Below are 22,268 nucleotides of genomic sequence, written 5' to 3'. Positions count from 1 at the left end.
TGTAAATCACTGAGCTTATGTCTGAGGACAAAGGTAAAGAAATGCCGGTGAAAGGTGAGACCAAACCTGTTCCAGCATTAGTAGAAGGGAGTAGAAGTCTCCTTCCCATTCCCTGACCCAGTGTCACCTTCCAGCCTCACCACTTTGCCTCCAGAAGAGAAGACGACTCACGCGGTCCCTCCGTCTGTCAGCTCATCCCCACCCCTCCACTCCTGGAACCGCTGGGTACCCTCCACCGCAGTCAACTATGGAGTGGAAGTTCCCCAAAACAGGGAAGGTCTTTTAGATTTCAGCTGGGGTAGAAGGAGCACCTTTCCGCGACCAGAGTAATCCTGCAGGGTGAGCTTAGCCTTTACTCAACATGCGCACAGATGCTTCAGCTTCCTGAGACCAAGAGAGAAGAAAGCAGCCTTCATCTGCTCCACTGCTCCTGCCGTTCGATTTCCAGTACGACTGCTTTTACTGCAATGGCCGTTCCCACCGCCGGCAGTCACTGCAAGTTACTGCATTTCTGACTCAGTTACCCCATATCTCAAATAAAGATGATGATAATGACCACTAAAGGGTATTTTAAGATGCACTTATGAAAATCATAAGGAAAGCAGTGAGTGTGACTATCAACAGCAGCATTACATGCTGTCCTTGCCACTGTTTTACTCCTCTTCCCTCAACATCCTGCTAACTGCAAAGGGAAAATACAGATTTTGGCATGTGGCTCCTCCCATTTAAGGCTGAACCTGAGAAGGAGAGATGACATCTTAAGGCATTTTACAAAAAACACAGGGCAGAAGCTTTCCTGCTCTGCACCACCTCCCTGGGTGTCTCTCACTCTGCCTGCCCCCTCCCAGCCTGTACTCAGCAGGAGCTAGGAACAGCAACAACCAGCCTCAGGGATGCTCAGGAAGTGTATTTTGGAGCCACCAAATTGAATCTCACCCCTAGAACATCTGAAAAGATCTTCCAAGAATGAGAAGCTACAGCATACACATCCCTCCTGGGGAGCTAGTTTGACTAGTGACTTTGCAGCTGACCTCCCCCAGATCACACTGCACTCGAGTCTGGTGCAACGGAGCAGCAACCAGCTTTGGAGCTCTGGAAAGCAAAGCCAGGACCAGATTTGCCCATCCTGGAGGTACCAGGACTCAGGGTTTCCTTGTCTTGTGAAAAAGAGCTAAAGGCAGGATCTTTGTGAGGTCTCCAGAGGGAGGAAGCCTGTTTCCCACTGGCAGACAAGCTTGGTGGGCTCAGCGCCAGAGCCAGCCCCACGCGGCTGCTCCCACTGCAAGGGGATAACAGTGCAGGCCCTGGGGGGGCCCTGGGGACCCCCCGCATCCACATTAAACCTTCCCAGGTCCACGGGAAGACAACCCCTTTCAACGCTTTCCAGGAGCAGAGGGCTGGGCTGGCAGGTAAACCCTGGTCCCTGAGATCCGAAATGCAGGCACACAACAATGTCGAGCGGCTGGGGGATGCACTGTTAGGAAAGCTCAGCCACGTCCCTCTGTGGAAAAAGGAAATTAAAAGTGGCAGGTGAAGGGTATGACCCGCTGCGGACAAACGCACAAGCAGATAAAAATAGGAACCATTATCCTCCTCTCTCTTTCACTCCTTTGACAGTATTTCCAAGGCGTTAAGCACTCCCCCTGTCACGGTGGTCCCTCTTTCCCCCCCACACCCACATGCACAGACGTAGACTCATGATCTAACCCAGCTTATTTTGGCTGGCTCAGACACACTCAATTTACGATTAATTGAAAATTGGCAGCTAAATGTCTGTAGTATACAGCGAAGCGACTTGGGTATTTTAATATTATGAGTAATATGTGAAGTACGATTAATGTAGTGAGTAAAACAAGCAGTCTTTACACGCTCTTCTGATTCGGAAATGAACTTTGCAATGTTCCCTGCCAGCCTTCTGCAGAGAAGAATGACTAAATATCTCTCCTAAAAGTCAACACGCTCTCTCTCCTTCTCCCTGGCACTCCTTTCTAAACAAGGAGGAGGTTTTCTCTTTCCAGCTTAACAGGTCCGTTATTATTCCTCAAAGAAAAAGGACAGGACAAGGTTTTTTGACAAGAACTAAGGGGGACAGGTTGGGAGTGTTTAAGTGTGTAGTAGAACTAGACCTACATAAAACATCCTGGCGGTGATCTTTTCATCTGCCTGGGATCTCCCTTGCACTAAGGGACAACTGCCTTGTCTGGAGCACAAGTCCTAGCTCTGCTACCGGTGGCATAAACTGGTGTCAGGGTAATAAAAAGCTAGCTTAAATCTCCTTAGTTACCTTCAGCTATTGAAAGAAACGAACCCAACCCTTGTTTAAATCAAAGTAATGCCATGGTTTCTGTGAGCGATTAAAAGCATTTAGTCAGAACTGTACAACCTTTTGGTGTAAAGAAAATCTGAGCTGCTGCTCACACAGAAGTCCTGCAAGATGCTCGAGGTGTGTGGATCACCTTTACTTGTGCCTGCGACCAGCCTCCACTGAGGCTTAAGTCAATAATATATGTAATTAAACTTGTATTTTAATTGTTAACCTGAACTGAAAAAGCCCTGTAAACTCGTTTCTGTAACTCTTCTACAATATTTAAGTTAATAATGGGCGCACTCACGCACTGATACTACTCTGAACAGCTCCCTGTAGCTGCTGCATGTGTAAATGTGTGCCCAAGAACACGGCGCTGCAGAGACAATGAAGAGCCCCCCAAAAAGGTCAGTTCTGAACTGCCCAAGCTCAGTACCGAATAAGGTCCCAGTCTCCAAGCAAGACCAGACTTCCCACTGTATGTCCAGGGTTACAAATGCTTCTGGTTTGCTGTACTGTACCAACAGGCACATTTTCTGCAGAAGCACAGATGTAACCTCCTACTCCTGCAGTGCTGCACCTTCTTCTGCTTAAGAAACGAGCAATTCCTAATGCTCCCTGACTAGTACCTTCTGCCAGAACAAGGGGGACCTGGAAGTTCTCTGCACCTGAGCAGTGCACCTCTGAAACAAGCTACAGCCACCCTCACATCATGAGAAAAGACAGATCTGAGAGTTATGGGATAACAGCATTTCTTGAAAGCACACCACCAGTTCATTAGCCAGCTCCTCGACTGGTATGAATCAGAGTAAATTGCCGTGGCAGTTTTATTTAACCTGAGTCCAAGCACTAAGATACATTGTGCAGACACCTTTCCATTAAAAATATGCCACGGGTCACTCTCGTTTTGAAGACTATAGCTAGAAGACGACATTTTGAGAGACCAGCAGCAGGGCAGAGGCTTCCCATGGGTCAGTGGGTGGGCAGGGAAGAGAGAAGCATGGCTAGAGCAGGCTGGCTCTAGGAGGGGAAAGCAGGACCAGGAACCTGCAGGGACCAGGGTTATTTTGGGAAGTTGCTTTTAGAATGAAGACAGAATGTCAGACAGCTCTGGCAAGGTATTGTACTTATCTATCCCACAGTGGCTACAGACTGCCAAAAGAAAACTACCTACAACCTAGAGGGCACTCACAGCAACAAAAATCAACCCAGCAGCCCAAGAACCGTCCCCTCTTTGGAGAGACTACTCATCGTAGATTTGCCCGATCCTCCAGAGGAGATAGCGGCTCCAGGACTCACTGTTCAGCTGCCTGAAACATGGGGAATGGCAGCTCCAGCACACGGAGCCCAGAGCCGCCCCACCGTGTGCTTCAGCACGAGGGGATGCAGAGGTGCCAAGCCCCAGAGGTGGATGCTCAGGGCCAGCGCTCCCAGGCAGCCTAACTGCGTGACTGCCAAGGCGGGGGGGGGTGTGTGTATTATTCTGAGTTTTGCATAATAGAAATCCACTACCTGTGTAGCTTGACCCCACCAAACCCTGCATTCCCCTCGAGGTGCTATCTGTCCAGGCACACACCACTGCCTTCGGTGGGTGCCAGGCTGGCTCCCTCCAGCACTTGATGAACTACCACCCACCCCTGTTCTTTCACTGATGTTTTTAAGCAGCCAAGAAGGAAAAACTATTGTGATTAAACCACTGTTTTCTGCCCAGTCAGAATCAGTTCACCCACAGAGTTGAGGAACAACTGCAAAGTTGGGCTCAGATGTCTGTGTCTGAATCCTGACCTTCTGTTTGCTTTGACCCTGGCCACAGCCCTCCCAGCTCGGCGCTTCCTGGCCCACGTTATCCCTCGTGCACAGCACGCAGGTGATTTCGGTTCTCTAAAGCAGTCGCTACCTTTGTATGCAAACAGCACGGGTGAAAGTATCGCAGGGTTTATCATTTAGCGTTTGCAAATTCTCCCTTTTCCAGAGCTCCAGGTGAAGCCCCTGAGCAAAACCGATACCGTGTGAATAATCACACTCTGCAAGTACCAGGTAGTTAAAGGCAACATCTTCATTTTCAAAAGGGACTAAGTGACGTAGGGTTCATTTCCTCTGGACAGGCATGAGAATAGCTAATTAACAATAAGTAACCTGATAGACTTGCATCAGAAGCTCCTTGAAGACACCCTTGCTCCAGAATAAAACCTCATTTATCGGAATTAGCTTAATCCAATTGGGAAGAGCCCATTTTCAGCACAGCTTCAGTCCAGCTGCTACTCCACAGGCTTTCCTTGAGGCCTTGACCCTTTCAAAATAAGCTTGCAGCTGCTCGTTCACTTACGTTTTTGAAATTTCCACCCAAGGTAGAGCAATCTGCAAAGAGGGATAGGCTGCAATTACACAGTGGCTCATACAAGTGAAATTAAGCTGGTTTGCAAAACTCAATCTTCAAAGAGTCTGAGAGGCATTAGTTCACTAACTTCACCAACTGTAAACATTGTTCTTACGTGCAAAAAAGGTGAGACAGACAGGTGAAGGGACTTCACTGAGGTGTTACTAAGAGTTAATATCTCTACGGAGTGGAGAACTAAGGAGAATTTGGCTTCCAATTATACCTGCATTCAAGCAAGTATAAATATGTCTGGAGGGCTATGGGGAGCAGCAGTTCTCCACCACCACCACTTTCTGTTACTGCAGTCAAGGCTGGCACATGTTCCACGGTGCAGTGGTGGCTCGACCTGCTGGGAAGTCCCCTTCACCCTCCCCGTTCCCTCCTCCCCACCCCACAGCTCGGCTCTGTCTGCCCCCCAAGCATGCACACGGCCAGATGCTCCCAAGAGAGCTCCAAAGAAAGGGTCAAGAAGGTGATCCTCAGACAAGCAGAAATATTTCAAAATATTTCTATATAAACAGTAAATGTTGGAAGAAAGAAAATATCCGAGTAGAAGTTGTGGATAAATACGCTGGTCTGGAATGTTTTCTCCACTAGAAAAGCCTCTCTGATCTGAAAAAACATTCATTTTTAATTAGAAGATGAAATACGGTTTCCATGACTGTAAAAATTACTTTATGGCAAGTTATTGTGCTAATTACAACCCTGTAAAAATTAGCCCAAACCATAAAACTCTTTCTGATTCCGTACATCTCCTTGGATTTACTGATGGTCTCACTAATGTCCCAGGCATCTCATCTGTGTTTTCTTCCCCTTTCCTTTGCTATCTCCTTCATGTTTCCGTCCGTTTTCCCCATTTTCTTACACCAAAGGGGATCTAAGTGCCTTTGACTAGAGGCTTTCCCCCAGCACAACTCAGCACCAGCTCCTCATCAGGCAGCCCATGCTAGCTCAGTCAGAATGAAAACCTCACGATGGATTTTACTTGCCCTGAGAGGGCCCCCCCCTGCCCCCCAGCTTGTAAGCTCCAGATTAAAAACCCTGGGTTTCTCAGTCCAATGGGTTTAGTCAGCATTCAGCACTCATTTTTCGCCTGAAGCAGTAAAAAGGGGGGGGGGGGGAAGGAGTTGAAGACAATGCTAGTGAAAAAAATCGAAGCTATTTTAATCCAATGCAAATTCTGTGAGCTGTAACGAAACTGTATTGTTCCACTATGTTGCTGTTGGTTGCTAGTTAACGTGCACTGCCGGTGTGTTGATGTACAGATCTTTTGGGGTTCCTGGGAAAGCAAGCTCAGAAAAAGCCGTGCTATAAAGTCTAATTTGCATAGCAGCAGACAGCAGCTCGGCAGCGATTTCCCTTTGATTTAACAGCGTCGAGAAGTTTTACAGCATTTTATTAGTTTGGAGGCGAAGAAAATTTATCAGGGAGGAAGAGACCCTTCTTGGTAGCACTGAGTGTGACGTGCCGCCTGCACCCTGCACCCTGCGGTCCAGCTCCTGCAGTTTGCCCTCCCTTGGTGTAAGAAAGCAGCAGGAATCCTCCGGTCTAAAGTCTGAGGGCTGAGCCAGCGTGGCGGTGGCGAAGGGGGACGTGGCTGGGCAGCCAGGCTGTAGCCACACGCAAGCCGGCTGCAGAAGGGGAGCCACACATCCTCATCAGGAAAAAGTGACAGAGCTGCTCCCTGGCAGAACCCCCCCCAGAAAAATGCAGCTTCAGCGGGGTCCCCGGCAGGGCCGAGGCAGCGTCCTCGCTCCACCTCGGACCTCCAGCGTGGGACCGGCAGTTTCGTGTGGGGCCGGGCCTGCTCTGGGGTTGTGCTTCTGACTCTCCCCACATCAGTTTTGATGAACTTGGTTCAAAGCCTCTTTCAAAAGCAGATACACACATGCCCCACCCAGGCACAGCTGTTAACATTAGGCAAGAAACCGGCAGACATTTAAATATAGAACAGCCAGGCTTGGTGAGAGGGAAGAGCTCTGCTGGGGCATCGTCACTTCCTCCATCAGCCAGCTCGATGTGGCACAGAACCAAACAGCCCAGGCAATCCTTCCATTTAGAAGGAATATCCCCATAAGACAACGTATGGCCTGCTAGTCCTCTGTTGGGGTGTTTTCATTTTGCAGGGGACAAATAAAAACCCTACTATGGCCCAACATTTTCAAAACCCACCTGAGATTCTTGGGGAGTCCAGGTTGAGACACCCAGTTTGCCACTGTGACATTATGGTCTCTCCAGGAGGGCCGAACACTGACTCCCTAAAGACCAGACCCTGTTACTGATGCCAAGATGAGCACCCACCAGTGATAGGCAGAAGCTACAGTGGATAAATTCTTAATATAACTAATCCAACATCATTTAAGCCCCGGCTTTCCTGAGGATAAGCTCCAGCGAGGATACAAGTCTTTTTGCGCCTGAAAGAAGAATTACCCTCACTCTCTCTTCCACCCAGGAGAAAGTCTTGCACTATTAATAAGAAAGGGCAGGCCTTCCCCTTGCCCAGGCAGTGCAGGGGGGTCACGGTCTGCGGCACTGGCCGGAGCTGTGGGCAGCTCCTTGTGCAGGCAGGCGATGCCCACGGCAGGACAGCCCCCTGCCAGCCCTTCAGAGGCCGGGTCACCAAAGGGCAGGGATGGCCCGGCACTACCCGCCCAGGGGAAAGGAGAGCACGTTTAGGCCTGAGCTTACACAAAAGAAGTGGTGGCAGGATGACTAGCGGGCACCTATTCCGGGAACAGGTGACGGGACAGTTGGCTGATTGTTTGGGTGAGATGTGGGGATGTCCAGCCTGCTGATCGGCGACCACTTCTGGCCAGAGCGCTGTCCTGTCCAAATTAAAAATAAACTCTTGCTCCAGCTCACTGAGGAAAACCCTCCGACGTGAGGACCAGCAGCCCCTCCACCTGGAGCTCCCCGCCGCCCAGCAAGGCCGGTGCCTGACCTGCTCTCCACTCGCATCCGCCTCCACAGCTCCCTCCCCACAAGCAAGACCTGGAAACACTAATCCCTGCCAACAAAAGCTGTCAGCACACCATCACACAAAGGCTCTGGGGATTGCACTCTGTCACCTCGGTTCACACCAAGGAGCATCTGACTCCCTGCTGCTTCCCATGGGGCTACTGGCCAAGTGAAACCCCAACTGGCATAAGGCAAGGTGGTCCAAGCCAGCCTTTAATTACCCCCACCATCCAGACCTCGGGGGCAACCCCGCGTCACACCAACAGCACAATATTTGAGCAGAAACTCGGTCTCTTTTGTGAACGGTGCGGTTTCAGTGCTGGGTGTGCTGCCGGCAGTAAACAACTAATTCATAATGCAGGCATGAAACCACAAATTGAGTGGTGAGAGGGACAGATGATGTGGGATTTTATAAATATTTTTTCTTTTTTTGTGCTCAGAACTCAAATACCTTTCATAAACGTGTCTACAGTTCACTGGTATTTTTCCTCCTCCAGCTGTACTGCCATACAATTATAAAACATTACAAATGATGCTTTCCAAGCCGTGACCCAAGAGATGACATTTCATTTTCAAAAAGAACATAAGAATATAATTCCTAACGACTGAGAGACTCAGACTCATCTTTAAAGTCTCACCAAACGGTCATTAAGATGCTTTCTGAATATTCTGAATGTGCCAAGTGACACATTCTCAACAAAATGTTTGTGTGGGGTTTTAGTTTGGGTTTTTTTGTCAAACTGTAATAAAATTCAGATGTGTAAACACAATAAAGAAAACAATCAGGGCTTATTTTTCCCTGCCCAAAGCGCGCATGCTTGCGTGTGCACGTACACAGAGATATTTGTATTAATGTGAGTCAACTGAGTAGACTTTGCTGTATCTGTACCAACCAGCAGCAGTATATATAGTTATGCAGATAAAACAATGTATTTTAGTAGTTGCGTATACAGAATTTTTAAAAAAACTAATAAACCAAATCAACCTCAAACGAGAATATCTAGATATTCTGGTAGCTGGACCACGGGATATAAGTCCTTGTCCCTGCAGGGAAGAGCAGGCTAAGCCACCTACAGGAAAAGGCTCTTTGCTCTCAGCCTTCAGAGAAAGGTGAACAGCAAGGGGAAAAGAGCCGCTCCCGTCTCTTACTCCACACGGGGCTCGGAGACGCGTGACATGCTCCCGCAGAAGCCCGATGCGGGCCGTCCCCTTGCCCAGCTGGGAGCCAGGCAGCCCGGCCCGCGAGCCGACGGGGCGGCTACTCACACGTTAATCCCGGCTGCGGGAGCGCGGAGAGGCTACGGGGGAGTCGGCACATCGTGCGAGACCTTACCTGTTCCAGGTAGCGTTGGAGCAGGCCCGTCGCTGCTGGGTCCCCCGCTCATCCAAGGCTGCCTGCTCTCTCTTGCCCAGATCACTGAGGCTGGGCGAACTCATGAACTTCAACCTGCGAAGAGTCCTCATGGTCAAATGTGTGTTTGCGCGTGGCGGCTACAGATACACCATCCTGTTTACACACACACACACGCAGCTGGAGCAGCAGCAGCGGCAGCAGCAGCGGCAGCAGTGCGAGCAGTTCCCTCCGTTTGCTGTTCAAAAAAGAAACTTAAAAAAAAAAGAAGAGAGAACCAGTCTCTACGGAGCACACCTCTGCCAGCAAGAAAACAAACCTTTAATCAGATCAACTCTGACGTCATCAACTGTGGTTAATAATTTCTCCAGTCCTTTCAAAAAAAAAAAAAAAGTGGAACTTCTGGCTGCTGCTGCAGCACTTTGAAGGGGCCCCTTGCAACCGCAGCTGCCCCGAGCGCGAGGGCTTCCCCTCCCCCTGTCCCCGGGCACTGCAACCCAGGACTCTGGCTCAGCGCCGCCGCCGCGGCGTGTTCCACCTGTCGTGGGAACTGCTCGGCTCCCCCAGTGCCCCGGGGGGGTCTGCTACCATTTCTCAACCTCTCCCTCTCTGCCCTCATAAATGGAAATGAAACTGGAGGGCAACGGACAGAAAAAAAAAACCAAAAAAACAACAAAACCAAAAACAAACCACCAAACCAAAAAACACCCAAGCAACCAATACTGACGCACTGAGACTTTATTGGAAAGTTTCATAACTGCCCGTGCCCTGCCACGTTACGACACCGCACACGGGCGCTCCCTGGCTCACGCACACACATCCGCACGCTCCCGCACGGCCCCTGCCCCGACGCACACAGCACAGCCCCACGCCTCACCTGGGAGCCGGGGCGTCACGGAAGCCACAAGACGGAAAGTATTCGCAAGCAACACAACTGCGGGATGAAAAGTGCTCGGTTTGGCTTTTTAGCGTTTTGAGGAATTTTTGGTGGTGCGTAGAAGAGCCAGATGCTTTGTCTTTCTCTGCCTTTTTTTTTTTTTTTAAATCGAGATAACAGCTGCACGACTTGGGGCATACTTAATTTCTACAAAAGCCCCAGGTGTCTTATCTTCAAAGGAAAAATCTTTCTCTCTCTGACTGCAGCACTGGAGCTGAAGGATATGCTGCTACAAGACTCCAGCCCATGCTTAGCTCGCTGTCACTCACTTGTGGTTCTGTTTAAATTCAGGAGCACCTGGCTCATCTGCTGGGAAGTAATGTAACAAAACAGCGATTAGCTTTCTCAGAAAAGGAATTGTTTGCAATAGACTGAGCCAGAGCGTACGAGCTGCTGCTACGGCACTGGTCTGCAAATAGTCGGGTAAAAGGCGGGAGGGCTCCTGGCAGAGTCACCTTCCACTCATGGGAAAGGGGCTGCAACATAGAACCGACCCTTTCTTCCCTCCTCCCCTCTCCTCTTACTCTTTCAATCTGTGATAACCTATTATCTAGATTCAGGCTCTAATTGAATTTGTTCATGTACAACTAACATGGCAAAGCTGCAATACAGGAGAACTGAGTCTCTCACGGCAGGATCTGCCCTGCGTGCATCGTTTACTGACACATTTCAGTGAAAACTGATTCCTCTCGCTACTCACCCAAACTCAGCTAAGCTTATTGCATGTAAGTACTTACTTCCGAAATTTATATGTGGTTATTACCTCCATGGGAACCAGCTGCAGAACCACCTAGGGAAATAAATCCATTTTTACCTTGTGCTAGTTTGAGCAGCAGCGGTTTCATCCAGCTGCTTGCACGAGTGTTCTATCGATTGTCCTTCCCACACCAAAACCCCCGAGTATATGAACGAGCATCGCTGTAGATGCCACGTAACGTTTTACTTCGGAAGGGACCTGCAGCTCCCCTCTAACCTCTACACAAAGACTTCGCTATCCCTGGCCTCTTCCAGATGTTTAAATCCTTCAAACAAACGAACAACAATCCACTATGTACGCAGCAGCAAAAGGAAAACAAACACAACAATATATGGCTGTATTCTAAGGAATGAGACGGCTTCTACAGCATACAAATCAGCGACCAAAAATAGATCCAGCAGCACGCTGCTTTGTTCAGAGCGGATGAAGGGCACTCCGCTCCTGGGGAGAACGCAGCCCGCGAGGGCAAGGGAGCCCAACTCCGGGTGAGCGTCTGCTGAGGGCTCACATGAACGTGCGTCTACCCTGTTAAGTGAAACAACTAGTTAAGATAAACCTGTGGCCACATAATTCCATCTAATTTCATTTTCCTCCTCGCTCAGTTGCTTTTCTGCTTCTCACTTGCTGTGAATTTGATCGGCCTTGCAAAATGTTATTATACTGGATTAAACCCTTGGAATTTTTAACTCTCTGATCCCACAGCAGTGCTGGAGACTTTATAAACTGTACCTTGATGATGTCAGTATGTCAGCAGCTACATAATACCGTTTCATCTGCTTTTCTTCCTAAAATCCCCAACTAGCTAATTGACTGAACCCAAGGAGCTGCTGTGTCAACCTTGGATACGTCAGACAACGCTGCAAAAAGCAGTACTCTGCCTCCTCGTAAAACGCTGAATCCCAAGAGAAGGAAAAAAAAGAAAAAAAAAGGAGCTCTTTCTGTCTGTATGTTGAAATATTACACCTATAGAAGTCAGACTATTTTTATGCCACCCCATCAATCTCAGTAACCAGTACTAGATTCAGAGCCGACGCATGCACAAAACACATGGGAGAGGCAGCCTTCCAGCTTCCTGAAAAATTTCAGACTGAGGTAACAGGACAGGTTTTTGCTATGCTTCTTCCTCTTTCCTATGATTTCACCAAATCAAATGTTGATTTATGAGAAAATAAATCATTCTCAACAAGGGCTACCTCCACCCATAATTACAGAGCGATACTTCACATTTACATTGTGCTGTGCGTCCACGGACATCCTTGACTTCACGGCATTCATTAATTCAACCCGAGCAGCTCCTGGGTACGAAGGGAAAAGCTACGATCCGCACTTCGGCGTGAAGAGGGAAGAAGAGAAAGGTGACATGACTTGCCCAGGCAACCTCACGGCCAGGTGGTGGAGACGTCAAGAGATCCCAGGACCTCAACCTCCCGTTCCAGCACGCTACCGAGGGGTGGCTGCAGGGACGGGGCAGCCGGGCACGCCTCGGGCCCGGGGTGGCGCAGAAGACAGAGCTCCTCACCGGGGCTGGCAGTGCGGCCGCTCCTCCGGAGCCACCCGTGAGGAGAGCTGTCGCAGTACAGCACCGCTTGGAGATCGAGAGGCTAAGCGGCAGAGATTGCTCGCTATTGGTCATGGAGAGGGATAAGAGCACTGACCGGACTAATTGGGAGGGAGGGGAGGACAGGGGATTGGCGGGGGCCCTCCCGTAGGCTCAATAACAAGCACTACAAGCTTCTTAAACAGAACAACTGCGCTCAGCACATTTACAGAGCTGAGACCGTAAAGTACTGTTACGTTAATTCAGTTAATCCCAGCATGCCGCGCACGGTGCTAATGCCACTATTTCACTCACACGAAACCTGCAGCTCAAAGGTTAAGTGATTTAATCAAAGCCACACAAGCACCTCAGTGTGGAAGGCACATCCAGCCCTACCTCCTGCTCCCTCCCTTCCCTTCCAACATCTCTCCTCATAAAAACAGGCCTGTCTCTACTAGAAACCGTTCTTTCATCTGTGGGGCCCACGTCCTGCGGGGGACTGCAGAGTGAGTCCCGGAGCCGCCACGGTGCCGGAGACATAGGGGGATTCTGCTCACCTGGACTGACTTGCTATCTGGAGGCCTAAAACAACGTACAGGTACACGAATATAGGCTGACAGCCCAAGAGGATTTATGCTGTTATTACAAGACAACGCTGGTATACAGATCCAGGACCTCGTAGCAAACACGGCTTTTAAAATAATCACCAAGGGTAACTCCGTAGTTACCTCCTGGTATGCCTGTAACGCCTGCAACAACATTCTCACTGGGAGCCATGGTTTAAAGACTGCACTGCAGCCCCTAGCAAATGCTAAAAAAAATACACTCTGTTTCAAAAGAATGATATTTTCTTAAAAAAAAAAAAAAAAGGAGAAAAGAAATAAAAGAAAATCCTCCACCGTTTTATTCATGTAACGCTATGTTCATTTTTACAGTACAATCATATCATCTCCTTACAAGTTTCTCTTTGACTATGATGAGAAGGGAAAGGAAGAAAAGAGTAACATTCATGAATGGGAGCATGAAGAAATTCACAGTATATGAAATTCATGCTAAAGCTGCCAACACTGTGACTGCTACGGGTCAACGTGTCTCTGGCTACACCGCTCTGCTACTGTACCGGCAGGTTAACGCTGCAGCGATACCGGTGCCAGTGGGAGGATGTCATCAGCAAGAGAATTTGCTACCTCAGCTTTATCCACCAGAGCTTTGCCGTGCAAAGCCCAAGTCAATAAATAAAAAAATTAATTGGGGGAAAAAAAACAACCAAACAAACAACAAACCCACTGCTTCACTTTATCTCCCCTCCTCTTTTGGAGAAGGGAGCAGAAATCCCTCTGGAAATGCACGCTCTGCAAACGGAGAACAAAGAGGTGAAGTGATGGCAGAAAGGAGTTAAAAACCTCCCTAGACAAATGCACTTTAGTTTTTCCATAAACCACACCACAAAACTTAGGGCATGCCTCAACACATGCCAAAGCTGAGGAATTAGTCTTCTGAAAAACCACACTTCTTAAAGGCACAGCACGTCCTGCTGCGCCAGCAGAGGGGCAAGGCGGAAAGGGAGATGTGACCATCGGGAAAAAAAATAAAAAGAGCGAGGGGGGTGGGAAATGAAGTTGCAAACCTTATGACTCGACAGTTCTGCTACAATATCCACATAAAGCTCTTTTATCATCAGAAAACAAAGAATAAAGAGAACACAGAAAGTATGAAACCAAACAGGCGCTATTTTACAGCCTTCCCCCTCCATCCCACTGACTCTCTGCAACCTTGAGATAAAGGCACTCTCAAGGACAGTTTCTGCCTGTCCTTTATTGAGCCTGCTCACGGGACAGGCATCGTTCTGCTACTCCTTTGCTTTATTTCTGCTCTCACAACAGCCAAGCACTGATTTATAGGAGGGGACCTGGGCTCCCTGGGCCATGTCCCCAACCTCTGAAGCACCTCCAGTCTACTCCTGTACTTCTGTGACCAGTTGCTCCCCAATGACCACAGCTGTCTCCCTTTAGGCAGAGCTGGGCTTTCTGCTCCTTCAGCTCACACAGGGGGGGCTGTCTTTTGTGCGGTGAAAAAGAAGAAACACTCAAGATACAAGTATCTCCCTTCCTAAGCAAGCAGAAGGTGACATCTAAGAAGAGTCCTTTCACTACTGCCAGGAAGGGATGCTCTGCCCCCCCTCACCATTTCTGCACCACCACCTGCCCGTGCAGCCTGTCCTACAAAGCTCCAGCCCCGACTCGCTGCACCCTCGTGGGCTGCTGCAGTGCCTTGCACCCCACGAGGCCACCCATAATCACAGGGGCCAATTTCCTGCACCTTCCCCTCCCAGAGCCGTTCGGTGGGAGGCAGCGCCGCGGGAATGTGCCCAGGAGACTTTCCCAGCAGGAGAGCAAGACCTGTGTCTGAGCAAAGGACCAGCCGGGCTGCAGCAACCATCCACATCTCGTTTCTTTTCACGGTTTTCTGCTGGACGTTTCTCATCTGGTCACTGACTCAGCTTCTCAGTCTCCCCACCTTGCTCCCTTCCTGCTTCTCTGTCACCCTTTGCTGCTTTGCTCCCTCTCCTTTTTTGCCTTTCTTGGTTAGCTAATTCTTCCTCAGGCAACGTTTTTAAATAAAAAAGGGAAAAGGAAAAAGAAAAAAAAAAGAGACCAAACCGCTGGTATTAACACAGCGTTTGCAAACCACTCTTTGTCTGGCTCTAGGGGAAACAAGTCTTCGTCTTGCCTGTTTGGACTGTGAGCTCTTCTTTACCCTTTTCACTTGGTGTTTGTACTCCAGCAGGCAAAACAGGGCCCTGAGCTCAGAATAAGTCCCCAGTCACCAGCATAACCTAACACAGGTCGTAAATCTAGCAATACCTGTAAGGAAACCTTTGCTCAAAGCATCCATGAAATCCCGTCCCCTTTGCCAGCAGCAGATTTTAGTTTAGAGCGTAACAATATAAGCAGTTCTTAAAATACAGCAGATAGCTAAATCTTTTATCTCTGTCCTTCAGCAGATAGGAATTAGGAGAGAACCGGGATAAGAATAAGCCTGTTACACCCCCATCCAAAATATCAAGCTTTCCATCAGATAGATGGCAACTCCCCTAGCTTGCAGTATCATTCCTCATTATCTCTTTAGAGTTTCTGGGAATGAAAGATAGTGCAGTGATCTGAATAAGCACGACGGTTGTGTTGGAGGAGGTGAGGATCAACGCCCTGGACCACAGGACCTATGGCACTGCCACCTTCCATTCATGTCACCTCCAGGGAAGCATCGGACGTGCCTGTTCCAGGTTTCACTGTCGCCCATCCACTGAATTCCCAACCCACTGCAGCCAGCGTATACTCCAAGGCAAGCCCACAGCTTTGCTGTTAAGTGGAAGTCAAACCTGTAACTGTGATTTAGAAAGTAAGGTCTCAAGAGTTCTGATCAATAAGCAAATCAAACATTTAAAATAATTCATGGTCTTATTACAAGATCATGAGATAGTCGAAAATTAATCTTACAAAGTAACTGAGCTCGTAACGCGTATGATTTTTTATTCTTTCCTGAGCTCTATGTGAAGTCTTTCCTAAATTGCCTATCTTGCATAATTTTAATTGGATCCCAGAACACCATGACCTTGATGCAGCAGCTACAGTATCTCAGTGCTGTCTCCTACAGTTATATATGGTACAGCGCCTTCCAAATCTGTGAACCCTGGGAGAGCAGAATGGTGTGCTGCGCAGTGCTATTTTTCTTATATCCAAACATTTCTGATTCAAGGTCTTCCAAGAAGGCTCTGATTGCCTTGGAAGGTCACCAAGACAAAGAACCCACTTCGGCAACTAGCTGAGTTTCTAATAAACTGCACCGGTGGCCAGCTGTTAGTTATGAGCGATACCCTGGTTTTATACTCAAAGCCACGATATCACTGGTGAGATACTCTGAGAGAACGTGAGCACGGCTGGAAACACCAACTATGCCTTGAGATTACTGCCACCTCCTGTGCGTAAGTCAGGGAGGTCACTTCAGCACCAAGCAACGCAAGACACAGCTCTGCAAACCTGGGGGATCTTTGACTCTGATGGTACCACACTGCTGTTCCTCAAACAGCACTACAGCTCTCAGGAACAAATCCTGCAGTCCTGTAAAAGTCACAAAAGCCTGGCCTTCAATACAAATGAATTCTTTCAGAAAATTTATCATTCTCCCTTGGCATCACAAGGATATTTTCCTGAATGGAAAAAAATCGCCAGACAGCTTTTAAAGATAATTCAAAATGGCTGCATCTAGCTATGCAGGGGGACTCCGTAGCCTTCCGCATAGTGAGCTTTCATTACAAATTAAAAAATGGGGACCTTTTGCCATCTTTTCATACTCACATGCTGAGACAGTCCCTGCAGACCGAGATACCGGGCAGTGGAAACAGCAAGAGTAAAAAAGGCCTTTGTCACACAGATTATTTTACACTCGTACCTTTAAATCTTCACTTCACCAGGTCAGCAGGTCCAGCACTGCCCTCCCAGTGTGTATCATGTCAGCGTTTTTTCAGGATGCTCTGGGAAATAAGTGATCTCAAAGGGCAGAGTGCTGGAATTTTTTAGACTCCATGGCAAGATTTGGAAAAAATCCTTTCGCTCTCCAGCTCATTAGCCAGTCTCAATCTTCAGTCAGACATCAACATGACATCACTGAGTTATCATCTGGAAGAAATGCCTTGTTATCAAGGAGGTAAGGCAAAGTACATTTCCTTCCAGAAAACATTTTTCTTTTCTCACAAGGTAGCAACCACTAGATAACTAGTTGAGGTACTCCTCTCTCCCTAAAGCCAGCATGAACACCAGCCTCTTCAAGCTGCTAAGCGACGTGGTGGAAGAACAGAGGTGTCATTCGGGAGGTTTGTGCACCTTCAGCAGCTTTGTGATATCTTTCCTATCCTTCCTGATGAGTCCTGCTCTTCCAGCTATCTTACTCACCAGGCTTCCTTTAGTCATTTCCAATGATCTGTTCTCCAAACTCAGGCTATATTAATTAACTTTCCATCGCAAAATAGTTCAAATTCTTTAAATGTATGGAAAATTTAAATTCCTTTTCCCCCCCCCTCCCTGCTAGGACCACAAAGGTTTTAGGCTTCACGACATCTGGAGCCACAAGCCATCCAGGGTCTTTCAGGCTTGCTGCTCTAGGGCCAGCAGTTTGAAAGCCCGTGAAGACTGAGCTCCCCCACTCCGAAGCAGAAAGGTTGAAGGACTTGGCTCAATCAAGGCTCCCAGATGCTCTGGGATCACTGCGACCCTGGTACCAAAAGCCCTGGGGTGTGTTTCTAGGCTGCACAGTTCCTTCATACAGAAAGTTGTAGGCCGGGTAGTCCCAGGCTTTGCAGGCAGCACTTGCTTAAACTGCTTCCTCCGGAGCATACTCCATCTTGGGAACATCATTGGGAAAAATCAACTGAAAACCTCTCATAAGCAGGGAGGCCTGGACTGTGGTGAGCTCCACACTCAAATCTGTCTAGAATCCTTTTACAATACTTTGTTCTTTATAAACAGGTTGGTACCAAACATCAGCAACTTGACATTTTCAGCAGTGAGACAGGGCGATCGCTGAGGGGAGGATCACAGGAGCATGGATGAAGCTCAGCCTTGTGAAGAAACTGCAGCCTTTGCTCACCCTGACTCTTAATATCTGACAAACCCATTTGTGTCAGCCTAGCTTTTTTTTTTTTTTTTAAAAAAATTTCAAACCCATCTGAGCAACGTGCCAGGTTTCACCCTGAAAACCTGAAGGTGAAGAGGACATCCGGGAGGGCGGCCAGGCTGGGCCTGTGTGTCCCCCTCAGCAGCGCAGGCCGAGCGCCGAGCGCTCCCAGCATTGTGCGTGGGGAGGAAGCTCTGAAAACAGCCCCATAAACCACAACCCCCCCCAATAAACACCACACCAAACCACCTGCAAAGGCATGCTCCCAGGCATGCTGCTTTTAACCAGATTTTAAATTTTTGACAGACCCTCTCGCGACTTGTAACGGCTTCCTGCGGATGGGATGCGTGTTACCGCTGCCCAGCCTGAGGAGAAGCTGCCAAGGAGCCATTTTATTACTGCTCGCCAGAGGCCATGGCCCCTCGCCCCGATGCTGGCGGCAGGCAGGGCGTGCTGCCATCGCAGTGCCCCGGGGCTGGCCAGGCGCCTGCGCTGGGCTCACAATCCCAGAATCATCTCGGTTGGAAAAGACCTCGAAAATCATCCAGTCCAACCATGAACCTCACACTGGTTCCGGGGAGTCCACACAAAATGGCAGCCGGGGCGGCCCGCTGCGACCCCGCTGCCTGACGGCGAGGCCGGCAGCCCCGTGACTGAAACTGCTCTACTCCCACAACCGTTTATAAATCAACCCCTTTTCTGTCATGGGGAGATTTTTTTAATGGAAGATGTCCATCTTTTGGCTTTCCAGATGGCACGAAAAGGGTAGCAGCCGTGGCACTGCGAGTCTTCCAGCTTTGCCATTCAGCTGCTTTTCACCAGGACACACATCCATAAAGCTTTTGTCCCTGCCGTGATATTTTGGTGCTTGCAAATTGTAGGGCATCAGTCAAAAGATAGAAACATGCAACCTTTCCTTTTCTTTCCTTTCCTGTTAAGACTCAGAAAGGTCAGATTTGGAATTAATTTTGTCCTATGTAATGTTTTGGCTTGGTTTGTATTTATTTCAAGTGAGTTCACCCATTTCTACTGCAGAAATAAAAGGTCATGAAACCAGTGAATTCTCCCTCTCCTAAAAGGGGTGAATCCCTTCTAGAGAGTGAATCACCAAAAGAAAAGAAAATGCAAAAATGTATTCTCTGTGGGACTGTAATCACAGTTGGATGCCATTATAAAATGCACCATGGCACTTTGGATGCCATTTGTTTCCATCAATTTTTAAGTTGTCTGTTCAGTTTGACTGATGAACACGGGGGGGGGGGGAAGTAAACCAAAACTTTAGACCTTTTTGGTAAAAAAAAAAAAAGCAGCCATCTTCCTTTCTGCGATATTTGGCTATGCAGCAGTAGGAACCAGCACAAAGATTTGGCTGGACAGGGAGGAGGACAGGGAAGGGAGAGCTGAATCACTTCATACATAAAACAAATCTAAACCAATCCTGGCCCTCAGCTAATACCCTGTGTGTTAAAAAGGAGATGTGTGTTATGATGTTATTTTTATTAGTCATCTCGTTTAGAGATTGGCTCCAACAGAAACTTCTGGATCCACTCTGAGGAAGGAGAGCATCCAGAACTCAACTTTTGACTCAGACTGGCATAAACAGGTTTTTTAATCCATTTTTTTGGTTCATTGACTCCATTTGGGTTTCCTTAGTTTTAGTACAAGAATTTAGTGTGTTACATGAAACGTAAATGCATCTAAACTTATTCTACCGGAATAAAATAAAAATTGTCACTGTTCATTTACTGTAGTGTATTGTTTCCTACCTATGCTTTTAACAGAAAATCATCTTGGTTCAAATGTTTTGAAGCTTTTTTTTTTTTTTTAAAGTCAAAAGGCTTTCCAACTCTACTGTTGGTAGCTAGTAGTGTTAAAAAAAAAAGTATAGGAGATTTGATTTTTAAAGCCTGAGTCCTTAATACTGCATAACAATTACTCCCTCTGAGAGGGCCAACCCCAAATGCATCCAAAATTATGAGATACTTTGTAAAGTCCTAGTTAGGAGGTTTCATGAAAATGTGACCAGGACCCACTTGCATTTATCTACACACTTTTGTTAGTACTTTATCAAGAAATGCGATCTAGTCTTCAACATCAGGTGCTGAAACAGTCCCATTTCAGTTCAAAAGCAGAACACAAGTTATAAAGAAGTAAAAAATAATCCATTTTCAAGCCCACATCATGATTTTTTGGTGCCTGGTATATGATTTTTTAAGGCCTTATTTCAGTAATGCTCATTATTTAACTTTTGGAAGATAATTCAAACCTCAGTGAGGTGACTCCTCCTTTGCTCAGCTCTATGAAAGTTGTTCACATTTGTGTAAAGTTGGGGAAGAGAGAGGAATGAAAGATTCTATTTTCACCTTCCTTTACTTATAGGAAAATTAAATGTAATAAATGTAAGACTTCAGCTGTTATATAGTTGATAGTTATTTTACATACAGATAGGCAGACCAATAGACAGAATACTTTTATCTACACTTTACTACTGCCTGTATTTTACTGAGATGGTAAATAAGAAACAGGAAGAAAACTGGGTGTAACATTTTAACGAATTCCTACTTTTTGACTAAATTCTCCCTGAGAACTGTGAAGAGAGGCAAGACACGACTGCAGTGACAGCAGCACAGTAAGCTGGGAGGTCAGAACTGCAAGGTGCTATTAAGACACTCCTCAGTCCGGGTCCCTGTAGCTCGGCCTTCCATTTTTTAAGCTCATTCAGCACTAGCTGCTGGGAAATGGGGTAACGGACATCAGGAGTCGGGTATGTACTTCTCACAAGTAGAGATGTGCAGGAAAATCCAGACCTCATTCTGGAGTTGCTGGTGAAAACTGGGCACATCCAGAGTGCATCCTATAAAGGGTTTTTAAGCCTGGACAGGAATGTCCTGCTGGGGACGTGCCTGTTCTCTCCACAGACCATAACGAGAACATAATGTGAGTAGTTCGGATACGGATATGGTATTCCAAGACACAAATACCTAAAATTAGATGAGATGAATGTCATCCTCAGCCTCTTACTGCCTGATTGATCATGACACAAGTGTAAATAATCTGGCATCCAACTAATGAACGTTTCACTTCCTCAAGTACATGCTCTGACCCTAGATGAGGAGGCCTTTGGGAGATGTCTTTGGCTTACAAGCTCAGCTGGTATTTCAAGTAGGGAGATACTAAATTAAGAGTATTTCTAGGAGAGTCTGCATTGCAGGATTGAGAGAAAAGGGCAAAGTTTGCAGCTTTTGCAGGATAGCCTCAACAGAAAGGCAAATGGGATTTGCTGGTTAAGAGCATCTTCTGTCTAGAGAATCGGCTGAAATTTTAGGGAATAGTTGAACTGAGAGTGACACCTGCTCCAGCAGTGGACAAGGAGAATTGAACAATAAATAAAACCACTGTCAGCTTCTCCTCTTCATATTGGAGGAGGAGAAAAAAGGGAGCAAACCAGGAGTTCAAACTTTACCAGGAACTTCTCATAATACTAATTATGAAAAGATTGAGTGCTTATCAGCTGTGACACAGCAAGTATTGCTGATGTCCTTTATTACCTCAACACTCTCCTGTCTCCTCGTGAGCTCAGCAAACACGTTACCTTGCTGTTTCTGATTAGGCTCCGGCCATGCCAAGGCTTCTTCATGTGCTGGATTTGAAACCTGTGACATTTTCATGGAGTAATATGGGACTCTACACATCCAGAAAGTAAAACCTATATCCAACCGTTTGGCAAAGGCCATGGCCCACAGATGCAAACTAACGGGGGCCTGAAACCTTCCATACGTGTTTTCTGTGGTCCCTGTTACAGTAGGACCAGACTCCTAAAACCTTTAAATTATGTCATACCACAACAAAGAGCAAAAAACAAATCTAACTGTGAAAACATGCACACTGTTGGAATATAAAATTTGAATAGAATGCTGCACTTAAATCCATAAGCATCACTTAAAATCTATTATATTGCCAGTAAGTGTGAAGTTATGACTTTTGCAATGAAAAAACCTCAAGTGGTTATAAAACGCTGGGTTGGCAGCAGGCAGGCAGTGGTTTTTTGTAGGCACTGGTATTTCCAGCCCGCAAACACTCTGTCAGGCTGGTGCTAAGTTGCTCAAGACATAATAATGTCTCCTTGTGTGGTGGGAACTCTGATCTGACTGCCCATCATAGTAAGGTCACAGATTACACAGTCATCTATAAACAGTTTACGGTGAGAGAATTTGCAAATGCTCTGCTAGAAACAGAAGGCATGCACATGTCTCTGCATTTACTCTGAGGGGCAGTTATTTAGAATACCAAGAATAAAAAGTTTAACAACGAACAAAAAGATGGAGTGATCACAGTGAGCTTTTCAAAATATTTCAGTGAAGCATTACAGCGGCTTT

The 22,268-nt window shown here is 47.4% G+C and overlaps 1 protein-coding gene across 8 annotated transcripts in view; it reads right to left on the bottom strand.

The window, feature by feature from the left end:
- Positions 1-22,268, bottom strand: part of LOC141958827 (proline-rich protein 5-like) — a 213,013-nt gene that overhangs the window by 165,555 nt on the left and 25,190 nt on the right. For 5 of the 8 annotated variants that reach the window (XM_074901753.1, XM_074901755.1, XM_074901751.1 and 2 more), the window contains one exon: positions 8,974-9,087. In XM_074901753.1, the coding sequence (XP_074757854.1) occupies positions 8,974-9,077 (104 nt within the window). In that variant the 5' untranslated portion in view covers positions 9,078-9,087. Of the gene's footprint in view, positions 1-8,973; positions 9,456-11,915; positions 12,209-22,268 lie in introns of those variants that run through there. The other 3 variants (XM_074901746.1, XM_074901750.1, XM_074901749.1) reach the window with 3 other exon arrangements.

The sequence above is a fragment of the Athene noctua genome, chromosome 3 (genome assembly GCF_965140245.1).
Source record: "Athene noctua chromosome 3, bAthNoc1.hap1.1, whole genome shotgun sequence".
Lineage (NCBI taxonomy): Eukaryota > Metazoa > Chordata > Aves > Strigiformes > Strigidae > Athene > Athene noctua.
The sequence above is the reverse complement of the archived record's forward strand: the minus strand, read 5'-3'. Positions and strand labels throughout refer to the sequence as shown.